Source organism: Muscardinus avellanarius (genome assembly GCF_963383645.1).
Source record: "Muscardinus avellanarius genome assembly, chromosome: 11".
Classification (NCBI taxonomy): domain Eukaryota; kingdom Metazoa; phylum Chordata; class Mammalia; order Rodentia; family Gliridae; genus Muscardinus; species Muscardinus avellanarius.
Genome location: NC_137797.1, coordinates 75397887 through 75412072, shown reverse-complemented (window position 1 = coordinate 75412072; position 14186 = coordinate 75397887). Strand labels below are relative to the sequence as shown.

Genomic DNA, 14186 nt, shown 5'->3' with positions numbered 1-14186 from the left:
TCCAACATTATTTGTTTTATTACCATATCTTCCATGTATTAATTTAACCATTTTTATCATGTGAAAATGAAGAAATGTCTGTCTAGTGATAGAAAAGTTAGTCTCTGAAAAGATTCTTATAAATATTTGTCAATATGTTTACTTGAAATTTTTTAAGCTTTAATACAGAATTGAGTTAGTTTTAGTGACTTGAAAACTTGCTAAAATATGTAAAGAGGTTTCCCTTATAGTTCTCTATCTATACTTAGTTGCGAATCATCAGCTATCAAAAAGTATGGACAGAATTAACTTAATTCAAGGCTTGTTCTATTTTCAGGGCATGTTAATCTATCACTCATATTTTGTTGTTTGTTTTGGTTTTGATAATTTGGAGATTTTGGGGGTCTACTTTCATATCTGATTTCATTGTCATTGCTTTTAATTTCATAGTGGTATTGACAGTTAGCTTATATTAGAAATACCTGTTCTGCCATTTTCTTACATCCGCTTACATTATTCAAGCTGTTGGGAAGGTTCTATTCTATTTTATTTAAAAGAAATCTATTTTAGAGCCGGGTGTGGTGGCATACATTATTTTGGGTGGCTGAGACAGGGGGGTCCAGGTTCATGGCCAGCCTTAGCTACTTAGTGACATTCTCTGCAAATTATTATTATTTTTTCTGTACTGGGAATGGAACCCAGAGGCATTCTACCTCCAAGCTATACCCCCAGCCTTATTTTTTATTTTTTATTTTGAACCATGGTCTCACTGAGTTGAGTCTCACTAAGTATTAGCTGAGTTTGTCCTTGAACCGTCATTCTCCTGTCTCAGCCTCCTAAATGCTGGGATTACAAGAGTGCACCACACCTGACATAAAAAAATCTATTTTATTTAGTCCTTTTTGTGAGTATAGCTTAGCTAAAATTAGATAATATCTTAACCTAGACACATACAGACATTATAGAACATAGGATCTAATTAGTAGTGGAAATTTCCACTTAGCCCTTCATCTTGTCTAAATAGGGTGAGCCACATTATGGACTCCCTGATGCATAGAGTAAGAAGGGGGCAGTGCCAGTTGGTATATTAAATGCCATTCCTATTGGAGTGTCTTAGGTATATATAAAAATTCTGCTTCCTGTTTGTGAAGTATGAGAAATGCCTATATTGAAAAGATCTGTTGGAAACTCTTAAATTGCACTAAAAAGGGCCATAGAGGACATCCAAACATAGAAGTATTTTGGAATTCTTCATTAACTAATTTTTTAATGCAAAGACTATTTTTATTAAATGCCATTTGTCATCCTTACTTCATTTTTATTTTACTTTATTTTTTTTTGCGGGTCTGAGGTTGGAACCCAGGGGCATTCGACTTCCAAGCTACACCCCTCTGCCCTATTTTCTATTCTTTATTTTTGAAACAGGGTCTAAGTTGCGGAGAGCCTCAGTAAGTAACTGAGGCTGTCCATGAACCACGATCCTCCAGTCTCAGCCTCCCCAGCCTCCCAAATGCTGGGATTACAAGCATGGACCACCATGCTTGGCTCATTCTTAGTTTATATAATGGAGTTTTTCTTAGTTGATGTTCAAGCGATTTTATTTATTTATTTATTTATTTATTTATTTATTTATTTATTTTTGTGGCACTGGGGATAAATGCCAGAGGCATTCTTACCTCTGAGCTATACCCCCAGCTCTATTTTTTATTCTTAATTTTGAAACAAGGTCTCACTAAGTTGTGGAGGGCCTCACTAAGTAGATGAGGCTGGCCATGAACCTATGATCCTCTTGAGATTACAAGTATGCTGCACCACACCTGGCTTTGAAGGTAATTTTAAAGCTATCAATATTTCAATATTGAACTGTCATTGAATTTCTATGATAAAAATTTTAGAGTCTTGCATTGTTCATGTTTAGAATATATAGGTGGATTGGTTTTTCTTGTTTTTTTTTTTTTGTTTGTTTGTTTGTTTGTTTGTTTTTGTGACACTGGAGATTGAATCCAGGAGCATTCTGCCTCTGAGCTCCAACCCCAGCCCAAATTTTTATTATTTATTTAGAAACAGAATCTCACTAAGTTGCAGAGGGCCTCACAAGTAGCTTAGGCTGGCCAAGAACCTATGTAATCACTCCTTACTCTGCCTCACAAGTACACTGGGACTACAAGTGTGTGCCTGGCTTCTAGTATTTATGTATTTGCCTTAACTGTAATTTCTGTGAAGATTATAGGGTCATACTAGATTATAAATTTTAGGGAACTTCCAGTCTTTTTCTGTGGTTGAAATATTTTACATAGAAATGGAATATGTATTGAAAATTTGAAGTAACTAACTGGTGGTATTTTTATTTTAAAACTTCCAAATAAATTGAAACATTTCCAATGAATATTTGACTCATAAATATCCTTTTTTAAAAAAAAATTTTTTTCTTTTTTTTCTTGATACTTGGGATTGAACCAGGATTATTCTACTTCTGAGCAACACCTCCAGTCCTATTTTATTTTTTATTTTGAAACAGGGTCTCGTTAAATTGTTGAGATTGTCCTTGGAACTGCAGTCCTCTTGTTTCAGTCTCCCAAGACAAATCTTACTTTGATGCTGAAATTTTGCCCAAATACTGGGATTACAGGCATGCATCACCTTGCCTGGCTATGAATAGCCTTTCTAAACAAAGGAAATGGGAACCCATTAGCCCAGAGGCCCTGCCTCCAATGGAAATAAATGACCTAGCATAACATGCCAACTAGAAGATGACTCTATATTATATAAGCAATGTTTAAAAAGATGCTGTCTCTTGTTCAATCCCCATAACCAAATAGAATATCTGTAATCCAGAACTTGAGAGCCTGAGACAGGAAGATCACAAATTTGAGGCCAGCCTTAACAACTTAGTAAGACACTGTTTCAAATAAAAAATAAAAAGGGCTAGGGTGCAGCTCAGAGATAGAATCCCTCTAAGTTTAATACCCAGTACCAAAATAAAAAAACACAAACCAAAGAATGAAAAGACAAAAATATGCATGGTAGCAACTAGGAAGAACTTGAAATACTTTTACCCTTAGGGCAAGTCTTATTGTGATACTCAAATTTTGCCCAAATTAAATAAGAAGTCACCCTAGATATTATTATGAGATTTCTATCAGAAATTGCACATTCATTGCCAAACTAGTTGTAAGTAAAGTTGCCAAATAAAATTTATTTAAAAATTGATTTCAGTACAATGGCCAAGAATAATTAACTATGATTTCATAAGGATTAATAGAATTTTATATGTACAATTTTAAGTTGGAAGGAGATATTTATCATCTGCTATTCTAAACCTGCTTCAGTATCTTATTCAAATAAATGTGTAATTAAATCTTTAAACATAGATTGTTTTGAAAATATTAAAAACAGCATTAATTCCTAATTATTTTGCTTGTACAAAGAAGTAGGAAATTAAGTCTAAATGTTTTCCTTATAAACAGAGTTCCGTGATCAACCTGAGCTTTTATGGAAATCTAGGAAGGAATGGAAAAGGACATTTTAAATTCCTTCCCAGACTTGAGCACATAAATTACTTTTACTTGTAAAACTCGAAAGGGAAATGAGGAGTAGTAATGATTTTCTATGTCATTATTTTTTATATTTGTATAATTATAGCTTCCATTTATACTACCTTGGAAATTATGTTTTCATAGTAAAAAAACAAAATAATACTTTAAAAATGGTCATATCTGTTTACTGACACTCTATCTCTCTTGCCTCAAGTGTCCAAAAAAACAAAAGGTGGATAGCTTCCAGACTTTTAAAATAGCTGCTGATGACTTTGCCATCTGTTTTGATCATGAATGATAGAAAATAGATCTGTAAAATAATCACACATAGAACTTTTTTATGGTAAACATAAATCAGTACATCAGTTCAATTTTTTATAAACTATAATGGCATATACCTTAGAATACAGTGTTGTGTTTAACCAATTTTGTCTCCATTTTAAAATTTTACTTGGGAATTATAGTATAAACTGGTAGGCAACAGTAGATTTTGAATTGGAAAATTTATTCTTAATATTAGGACTCATCATACCTAGTAATGGTGATATAGGTAGGGGATACAGGAACTATTTTATAAATTAGTAAAGATTTATTAGGCACAGTATTTTGGATGGGGACTTGGTCATAGCCAAATTATTTCTGATGTCTATGAAGAGAAAATATTCACTTAAATGTACAGACTAAGATTATTGCAGCATAATTTGTGATGGCAAAAATGAAACTACAGATAGCTTTAATGTTTTGCTAGTTAAATTATCACCTGTCAATAGAACCAAGTATTGTATAGGCATTAAAAGAGTGAAGTAGTTTAGTAATGTGGTGACATGCATAGATCTCTAAAATATACTGTTAAATAAAATAATTCACAAAAATATACTGAAATATACACAAACCTGTGGTTATCTCTGGTAAATTATTTTTTAAATGAAAATATTTTTATTATCAATAAAATTGTTAAGCAGAAAGAGAACTTATTGTGAGGCCCAGGTGAGCTTCTGTGTTCCCTGCTATTCACTATCTCCATATCTCCAAATTTCTGTGTTCCTCACTACTTACTATCTCCCCAAATTTATACCTAGTAACAACCCACACTAAATAAAATTTAAAGCTGGGTGTGAGGACAGACAATTGTAAACTCAGTGCTTGGGAGGCTGAGACAGAAGGATTGCACAGGTTCAAAGCCAGCCTCAGCAACTTAGTAAGGCTCTTAGCAACTTAGTGAGACCCTGTTTTCAAATAAAGTATAAAAAAAAATAGGTCTGGGAGTATAGACCAGAGGTAGAAAAGCCCCTGGGTTCCACATTCAGTACCAATAAAAATAAAAATTAAAAATATAAAGTTTAAGATCAATAGAATGTTAAAGGTCATAGACTACCATTCTGTTTTCCAAAAGTAGTTGAACTAATTTGCAATCCCACCATCAGTGTACTGGAGTGTCTACTTCTCCACACCCTTGCCAGCATTTGTTGTTTGTGTTTGAATGATTGCCATTCTAGTTGGAGTTAGGTGAAATCTCCAGGTAGTTTTGATTTGCATCTCAAGGATTGCTGATAATGTTGAACATTTTTTTATTCATTTATTGACCATTTAAATTTCTTCTTTTGTGAAGTGTCTATTTAGTTCACTTGCCCATTTTTTGATCAGGTTATTAGTTTTATTAATGGCGAGTTGCTTGAGTTGTCTATATTCTAGGTATTAATCCTCTGTTGGAGGCATAGTTGGCAAAAATGTTCTCTCATTCTGTTACCTATCTGTTGAGGTTCTCCTTAGTTTCCTTTGCTGTTCCATTTAACGAAATCCCACATATTGATCCTCCTTTTAATTTCTTTTGCCTTTGGGGTCTTGTTGAGAAGATTTTTACCTGTGTCTATTTTGGAGAAGGTTCCATGAAGAGCTGAGAAAAATGTGAACTCTGTTGTAGTTGGTTGGAATATTGTATATGTGTCTAATAGGTCCATTTGGTTTCTGGTGTTCTTTATATCTGAGGCATCTTTACTGACCTTTTGTATAGAAGATTGATCTAGCAGTGTGAGAACAGTGTTGAATTGTCCTAGTATAATTGCTGTTGGGATCTATGTGTGACTTATGTCACAAAGAGTTTGTTTTATGAAAGTGGTTGCACCTATGTTTGGGGCATAAATGTTGGTTATTATTTTCTCTTACTGGATTGTTCCCTTTACCAACTTAAAGGAAGGGAGGAAGGAAGGACCTGCTTTGTCCCTTTCTCTTAAGCTCAGGGTTGAAGTCTGATTTGTCTGATATTAGAGTTGCTACTCCTGTTTGTCTTCAAGTTTTATTGGTATGGATTACCTTGCTCCAGCCCTTCACCTTTAGTTTGTGAATATCTTTACTTGAAGCAGGCAGGTTATAGATGGATTCTTAACCCATTCTGGTTTTTAATTTATTTTTCCACCTTATGTTTTTATTTGGGGAGTTGAAATTTTCTATTTTTCTTCTGAGGTGTATTTTTTAATTTTATCTTTTTTTCTTTGCTTTTTTTTTTTAATCCTAACCCTAACTTTGCCACCTTTTTTATGTATATATTTACATTTTAGCAGTCTTTTTTTTAAATTCTGAACATTTTGAGTTTTCACTTCTGTTTGGGGTAGTATTTGTTTTTTGCTGAGTTGTTTGATGGAAATTATTGTTTTTCTGGTTGTGGCATTTATTACTTACTTCATTTTTGCAGTTAATCATAAATTTCCTCAGCTTTTGTTTTTGAGTTTTATTTCCCTGTCATATTTGAGAGATATTTTTGATGGGTAGGAAATTTTTGGTTGCAAGATGTTTTCTTTCAGTGTTTGGAATATGTTGCTCTAGGTCCTCCTGGCTTTCATGATGTGTTTTGGGAAGTCTGGAGTGATTCTAATTGGTTTGCCTCTGAATGTCACTTGGTCTTTGCCTTTTGTTGCCTTTAAGAGATTCTCCTTGGCCTCTACATTAATTAGTTTGACTATTATGTGGCTTGGTGAACCATTTCTCTGATCTTGTCAAAAGGGGGTATTGTGTGTTTCTTGTACCAATTTACAGACGTCTTTTTCTATGTTTGGAAAATTTTCTGATGTTATTTCTTTTTAAAGATTGTTGATTCCTTTGGTTCAGCTTCTATTTCCTCTTCTATGCCTACTATTCTTAGGTTAGATCTTTTAAAATTGACCCATATCTTTAACGTCCAATTTATGCTGTGGAATTTTTTTTATAAATTATATACTATATGTTTATTTTTTTTTATGTATCTTCAAGATTCTGTTTTCTATGTGGTCTAATCTGTTGTTTATAGTTTGTATTGATGCCTTCATTTCAATGATTGCATTCTTCATTTACTTCAAAGCTTCTTTCTGGTTCCTATTCAGGGTGTCAGATTCTTTATTTATCTGTTCCTTTATTTCTTTCAGGCTCTCTCTAAGTTCTTTTCAGAAATCTTGTATCATTTCTACTATTAAAGTTTTGGTTTGTCTTTCTGGCAATCTCTGCAAATTCTATGTTGGTGATTTCTGTTATTGTGGGGCTGTGGATGCTCATTGCATCTTGCTATTCCTCCTTTTCATGATTTTAGGTTTCTTAAGTTTGTATCTTTGTTGCATTTGATAGCTTTCGCTCTGTAGGTGTTAGCTGGTACATACAAGGACAAAACGTGTTATATTTACTGCTACAGATTGAGTGAAGAGGGAGGTGCTAAACTAGTAAATGAAAAAATAGGGTAAGGTAGCAGATAGGATGAAGTAAAATGAGAGTTTGAGTGTAGTAAGGTAATACATAGTAGAGATTAGAGATAGTGAATATATAGGATTCTAGTAACCAGGAGTATTTAGGTATAGTGATATGATACAGATTTAATACAAGACAAAGAAATAAAAAGAATAAAAGTACAGAGAGAAGAGAATAGAAATGAAAGAGGGAAGAAGCTTATAAAAGAGGTAAATGTATTAGTATAGAGCAGACTTTACCTCTCCTGTCCTTCTGGGTCTACATGGATTCTTTTAGTCCTTTAAAGTTTACTTTCCATTTTAAGTTTTTGAGCATGTTCCAAGCACTCTCGTTTGCTCTTTAACCTATTGCAATAATGTCAGTTTGCAGCCTCACTTTTTGGTCTCCTTCAAAGATTAGGACCCTGGCCTGTTTCCTCTCTGTGTATAGCCGCCGAGTGCCACTGATGACTCTCCCTCTGCAAGGTTGGGTCTTTGAGCTCTCTACAGTGTCTATCCCCGAGTTTCTCTCTGTCTAAGCAGGTGACTGGTATCACTGGGGCCAGATACAGTATAAGCACAGATCTCCACGCTTTCCACAGACCCTGACCCTATGGCTTTCCCTTCCTATGTAGGTAGTGGGTGCTGTTGGGACCAGACTCAGTGTATGAATAGGGGTTCAAGTTCTCCACATATAGGGTTGGATTGGTCTGACTTTTTCCCAGTAACCAACATTGGGTGGTCTGTGGTGATTCCTGGAGGCCCTACTAGGGTGCTGTGCCTCTTTGTAGGCCTCTTTACTGGATTGGCCTTGGAAGCTATCTGCTAATCCATGCCTCTGATGTGTCTGACAGCATACTCTACCTCCACCTTCACCAGGGTAAACTACAAAGTCTCAGGCCCGTGAGTCTATCACTTGCCATGCAAGTCCTTGCAGCCAAGCTAGGCATTCTCCTGAGGGGATGGCTAGTTCACTTAGAGTGTTGTTGAGTGCTGGTCTGGATCTCTGGAGGACCTGGTAGGCTCAGCTGCCATTGCTGCAGGTTCTAGCTAGGGATTTGGGCAGTAGGATCTCTGTGGAGCATGGAGCCAGGTTCCAAGCTCTTACAATTTTGATGAGCTACAGCCACTTAGAACAAAAATGTTGTTGGGTTTTTTGCTGGGGGGGTCTCTGGAAGATGTAGTGCCTGCAGCCCCAGTGGTATTAGGCAAGATAATACTACTGCAACTCCCAGAGTTGCAGCTGTTCTCCAAGGGAGGTGTGCAGGGTACTTTGCTGTCCCTGTTCTGTCTTCTGGCTTTGTTTTCGTCGCCTTTCAGTTTTTTATTGCTTTGTTCAGTTTTTTTTTTTGTTTGTTTGTTTTCTCTGTCAAGATGCTGTTTTCACAGCAATAGAGATCAAGTGTCAGTACAACTGATTTGTGCTGCTTTCCTCAGTCACCATCTGCCTGGCTACCTCTGGTAAATTAGATTGAAGCGTCTATGGTTAAGGAATCTTTTAATTATCACTTAGTTTTATTGTAACTATACATAGCTTTTAATAAAAGCAGTAAATAAAACATACTGCTATTCATTTAAAAGTATTCTTTGATATTCTTTTTTTTTATTGGTGCACTGTATTCATACATCATAGTGGGATACAAACTTTTGTAGACATACATGCACACATCACCCAGTCAGCCCCCACCCGATCCCCACCCCATTCTCTCCCCATCCCTCCCTCCCATGCTTGGCTTAGTGGTTGACATCTAGTATTATAGCAATTTATCCAAAATTAAAAATGATAATCTCACATAACAGTTTCATTTGTCTGATACCAAGCTTTTGATGACTTAAAGATAACATTTCAATATTTCTTTTTACTTTCTTGCTTACCAGAGAATATTTTTTTTCTATTTTTTTTAGGTGAAACTATCATATATTTATATATTTATTTTTCAGAAAAATAATCTATCCTAATATGGAATATGGACTCTAGATACCCAAAACGATCTTGAAAAAGAACAAAACTAGAAGATATATATTTTCTGATTTCAAACTATATAAAGCTACAATAATTGAAACAGTGTAGTACTATTCTAAAGGTAGATCTATAAACCATTGGAGTTAAATAAAAGCCTAGAACTAAATTCTTCCCTATATTGTCAAGTTATTTTTGACAAGGTTTCCACGAACATTTGGTGGTAGAAATAATAATCTTTAAACTAAATATTGTTGAAAAATAATAATTACATGGAAAAGAATAAAATTGGACCCTTACCTAATCCCATATACAAATATTTACTCAAAATAGATAAAAGACCTAAATATAAATCTTAAGACTATAAGCTTTTAGGAGGAAATCTGGGTCATAAAACCTCACAACACTGAAATTGGCAGTGATTTCTTGGATATGATTTCAATGGCACAGGCAACAGAAGAGTATACAAACTCCCTAAAAATAAAAAAAAATATTGTATATCCAAAGACAATGTAAACAAAGTTAAAAGTTACTAAGAGAATGGGATAAAATATTTCCAGATGCTATATCTGAAGGTATATTAATATTCCAACTAGAAATCCTAAAAATTAACAACAATAAAGGCAAACAATACCCTTTAGAGATAGGTAAAAGACTAACATAAATAATGAATCTCCACAGATAACCAATCTTAGTTGTCTGTTGGATGGAAAGTCTTATTTCTCTGGTTCTGGTGTGTGTTACCTATTTCTTCTTTGTAGTTAATCTCTTTGAGTATTTTCTCTAGCGCTGGTTTTGAAGACAAAAATTCCTTCAGTTTCTGTTTGTCATGGAAGCTTCTTATTTCTCCATCTAATTTGATAGAAAGTTTTGCTGGGTAGGACATTTTTGGCTGGAAGTTGTTTTCTTTCAGAATTGGGAATATGTTACTCCAAGCCCTTCTGGCTCTCATGACTTGGTTTGGGAAGTCTGGAGTGATTCTAACTGGTTTGCCTCTGAATGTCACTTGGTCCTTTGCTTTTGTTGCCTTTAAGATTCTCTGCTTGGCTTCCACATTGGTCATTTTGACAATTATGTGGCGTGGGGATCCTCTTCTCCGATCCTGTCTAAAGGGAGTTCTATAAGTTTCCTGGACCTGTGTATCGGCCTCTTGCTCGATGTCTGGAAAATTTTCTGCTATTACTTCCTTGAAGAGATTGTTGATCCCTTTGGTTTCACTTTCTTTTCCCTCCTCTATTCCAATTATTCTTAGATTGGCTCTCTTAAAATGGGCCCATATTTCTTCAATATCAGATTTCTGCTGTCGGATATTTTTTTCTAGATTAGAAACTATGCGTTCATTTTTGGTATGATCATCTTCTAAGAGTGAGATTCTGTTCTCCATGTGTTCTAATCGGTTGTTTGTGCTTTGAATTGAGGCCTTTACTTCATTAATTGCATCCTTTATCTCTTTTTGGCTCTCTCTGAGTTCTTTTCGAAGCACCTCTATTATTTCTCCAGTTATTTTTCTGATTTGATCTTCTAGAAATCTCTGATTTTCTGTTTTATCGGGTTCTGATGTTGTGGGGTTGTGTGCATTCATTGCTCCAGTATTATTCCTCTTTCCCATGATTTCGGATGTTTGTGCCTTCTCTGTGTTCTTCCCTTGGGTCACTATGACTTCACTTAAGGTGTTCTGGATCTCGAGTCTGTAGTATCTCAGACCCCACTACTCCTTTACTGGGTTTTATCACAGAGTCTCCGACCCAGAGAGTCGATAGAGGCTGCTTTAGACTGTGGGGGGTGCCAGGTTGCATGTTCTCCTATGGTGTGATATCTCTGCCAATGCCCCTCCCCCACTGGGTCAAGTCCCAGGAAGTACAGTACTGGGATTTCTCCTCTGTGGCCTGCAATTTGACTCACTGTTCTTGAGTGCGCAGATGTAGCTGTACTGGCCTCGCTGAATTTGCTCCTGCTGCCGCCGGTGGTAATATGGCGCCGCTGCTACACCCTCGGCTATTGGGCTGGCGTTTTCTTCTTGGTTTTGATTTCGACTCTGAATCCCTGCAGCGTGTGCTGAGCTCAGCCACTGGGAGCTTTAGACGCTCTCTGCTTGGAGAAATCCCGCCTGGCTGTTCCGCAGTGGCTCACCTCGGCTTGCTGTAGCCGTCCCGTGAATTCGTGGGTTTTTGGTTTTGTTTTGAGGCATTTAGAAAAGGAAAATGGGTGGAAGATGTTAAAAATAAGACAAATTTATTTTTAAATCTTTGCTGTACTCTTTTTCTATTTCAGTTATCTAGAAAAGTACGAGAAAGTTCATCATTTTGGGGAGGATGATGATGAGGTACCACCAGGCAATCCAAAGCCACAGCTTCCTATTGGTGCAATTCCATCTTCCTACAATTACCAGCAACACAGTGTGTCAGGTAAATATCACAGGAAACTGGCAGGGCATAGGTCCACAGTTTCAAATTGAAAAAAATAGTATTATTCAATGAATTACTTTATTACTTTGCATATGGGAACACTTAAAGTGGTGGAGTACTGAAGCTTGCAAAAGTTGACATCTAATTGTTATTAGAGACCTTTCTATTATAGGCTGTTATAAGAATTTTGGTTGCATCCAGTCATAGTGATGCACACCTATAATCCCAGCAACTCAGGAGGCTAATGCAGAAGGATTACAAGTTTGAGGCCAGCCTTAGCAATTTAGTGAGACCTTGTCTCAATAAGAAATTAAATGGTCTGGGGATGTAGCTCAGTGGTAGATGCATCCCAAGGTTCAATCCCCAGTACTATCTCCCAAAAAAATGTAGTTCCAAAATCTTGAGTTGCAAGTACTTATATTTTCAAGTAAAGTTTCTTATTGTTAATATGTTTCCTTTATTGGCTGCTCAATTTATTCTGAATAGTCACTAAAAATTAGATGAGGAAGGTTCACTTAGATTAGGGAAGTCAAACATTTTCATATAAAGTCTACTACATTTTCTACAGTGACTGAGATTCCTAGTACTAGAATTATCAGAAATGTTTCTAGTTATTATTTTTCTCCCAGAGTTTCAGGGGGAAAAATTGTCTAATGTCACTCTTACAACAGTGCTAAAAGAATATGTAGCTAGAAAGAACTGAATTTGAATTGGAAATAAAAAAACTTGAGAGTCTAAAAAGGAAATGTGAATAAAGTTGAGAGGGTTCTAGTTTTTAATGGCCCTGGGATTTGGGACTGTGATGACTAGGAAGAAAGATCTAGGGTTAGGATATATATATATTTCTTCAGTCACTAACATTTGCTCTAAAAAAATGAAATTTCTTTTTCAAGATCATGTTCTTTATAAAAATTATAGTCATTTTAAGTATTTATTATTATTCATTGATAAGAGTGCCAATTTTTTTATGAAGGATCCTTAGATATAAACTATCTCATTTGTGTCAAGTATCACCAGTTCTTTTATTTTCACATTGCCTACTTTTAAAGTTTCTTTCATGTTGAATTTGACTCTCTATTTTTTTCCCCAATCAGTAATGACTAAAGAAATCTAATCTCCTCTTAAAATCTGTGATCTCCATTAGAAGAGACTTCATCTGATGCTTTTTTAAATAATTGAGATGAGGTAGGAGCGGGGAGTGCAAACCAAACCTAGCTTTGTTTTTAATGAGTAGTTGTGACTGAAAGAACCAAGGATAAAGAGAACATTTTAAGTCACTTTGTAGAAAAGCTTGCTAAGAGCTGAAGTTGATAAAATAAAATCAGTGACTTGTTAGGTGATATACTCTTTGTTCTTGAACAGAGCTAATGACCGCTGTCTAATTCAAGGATGTGATAGAGGATGTTCCTGCACTGAGTGAGGCATTGTTGTAATCACCATAAGGACTATTTTCAGCTTTATAACTGTGATTCCTATATTATAGTAACAGTAGCTGTTCATCCTGTAGCTAAATAGGGTCTGGTATCTGCTCTCCAAGCCAACTATTTTTTTCCATTTAGTCTTGTTTAAAATAATTTTTTTTTCTGTATCTGCTTTCCACCTCCCCTGATTAAAATCGATTTACTTTAAGATATATGTTAAGTATTTTTAGTATTTCAGGAATCTCTAATGACACTCACTGATAGATCTGTACAAATTCAGAAGCTATTTTAACAACTCTTTTTTTTTTATACATACTATGTCTTGTTTGTTTTTAGGAAAATCTAAACAATTATGTGATATATGTATTATGCTTCAAAAAATCAGGATTAGGGATTGATAAAGAGGAAAAAACTAGGAATCTGTAGAGAACGTCAGATTTCTTAATATCTAATTCAGACTGAAATAAGGTAGTATTTCAGGGACACATTTATGAACTTGGAAGTGCTTTTTATTTTTTTAGAAAATTTCATAGTAATATCATGATGATGTTCTGTAAATTATCAAGTGTCATTAAGAAAAATAGAGTAAACTTTCATAGTTTTTCCATGGATATTGTATGTGGTAATGATGAGTGTGGTAAATAAAAACTAAAATGGAGTTTCTTAATGGTCAATTAAGAGTATTTAGATCCAGGTACAGCGGTGCACACCTGTATCCCCAGCTACTCTGGAATCTGAGGCAGGAGTATAACAAGTTCGAGACCAGCCTGCACAACTTAGGTCTTTTTCTCAAAATTTAAAAAAGGGCTAAGTATATAGCTCAGTGGCAGAGTGATTCCCTGGCATGCATGAGGCTCTGGTTGAATTTTCAGTAACACACACACACACACACACACACACACACACACACACACACACACAGCTTTTTTTTTTTTTTCCTTTGTGGTACTGGGGGTGGAACCCAGGGGCTTTTCTACCTCTGGGCTATACTCCCAGACCTATTTTATACTTTATTTGGAAACAGGGTCTCACTAAGTTGCTGAGAGCCTCACTAAGCAGCCATGTCTAGCTTCAAACCTGTGCAATCCTCCTGTTTCAGCCTCCCAAGTGCTGGGATTACAAGCATGCACCACCATGCCCATCGCACCAAGCCTATTTAGAAGCAAAGGGCTTCATTAAGTAGGTAGAGAAGTATTTTT

At 35.5% G+C, this 14186-nt stretch overlaps 1 protein-coding gene across 1 annotated transcript in view; it reads left to right on the top strand.

Annotated features, from left to right (window-relative positions):
- Window positions 1-14186, top strand: part of ARID2 (AT-rich interaction domain 2) — a gene marked incomplete at both ends in the record, with an annotated part of 187563 nt that overhangs the window by 108242 nt on the left and 65135 nt on the right. Inside the window, one exon of the mRNA XM_080705952.1 lies at window positions 11433-11566. Coding sequence (XP_080562078.1) covers window positions 11433-11566 — 134 coding nt within the window. The remainder of the gene's footprint in view (window positions 1-11432; window positions 11567-14186) is intronic.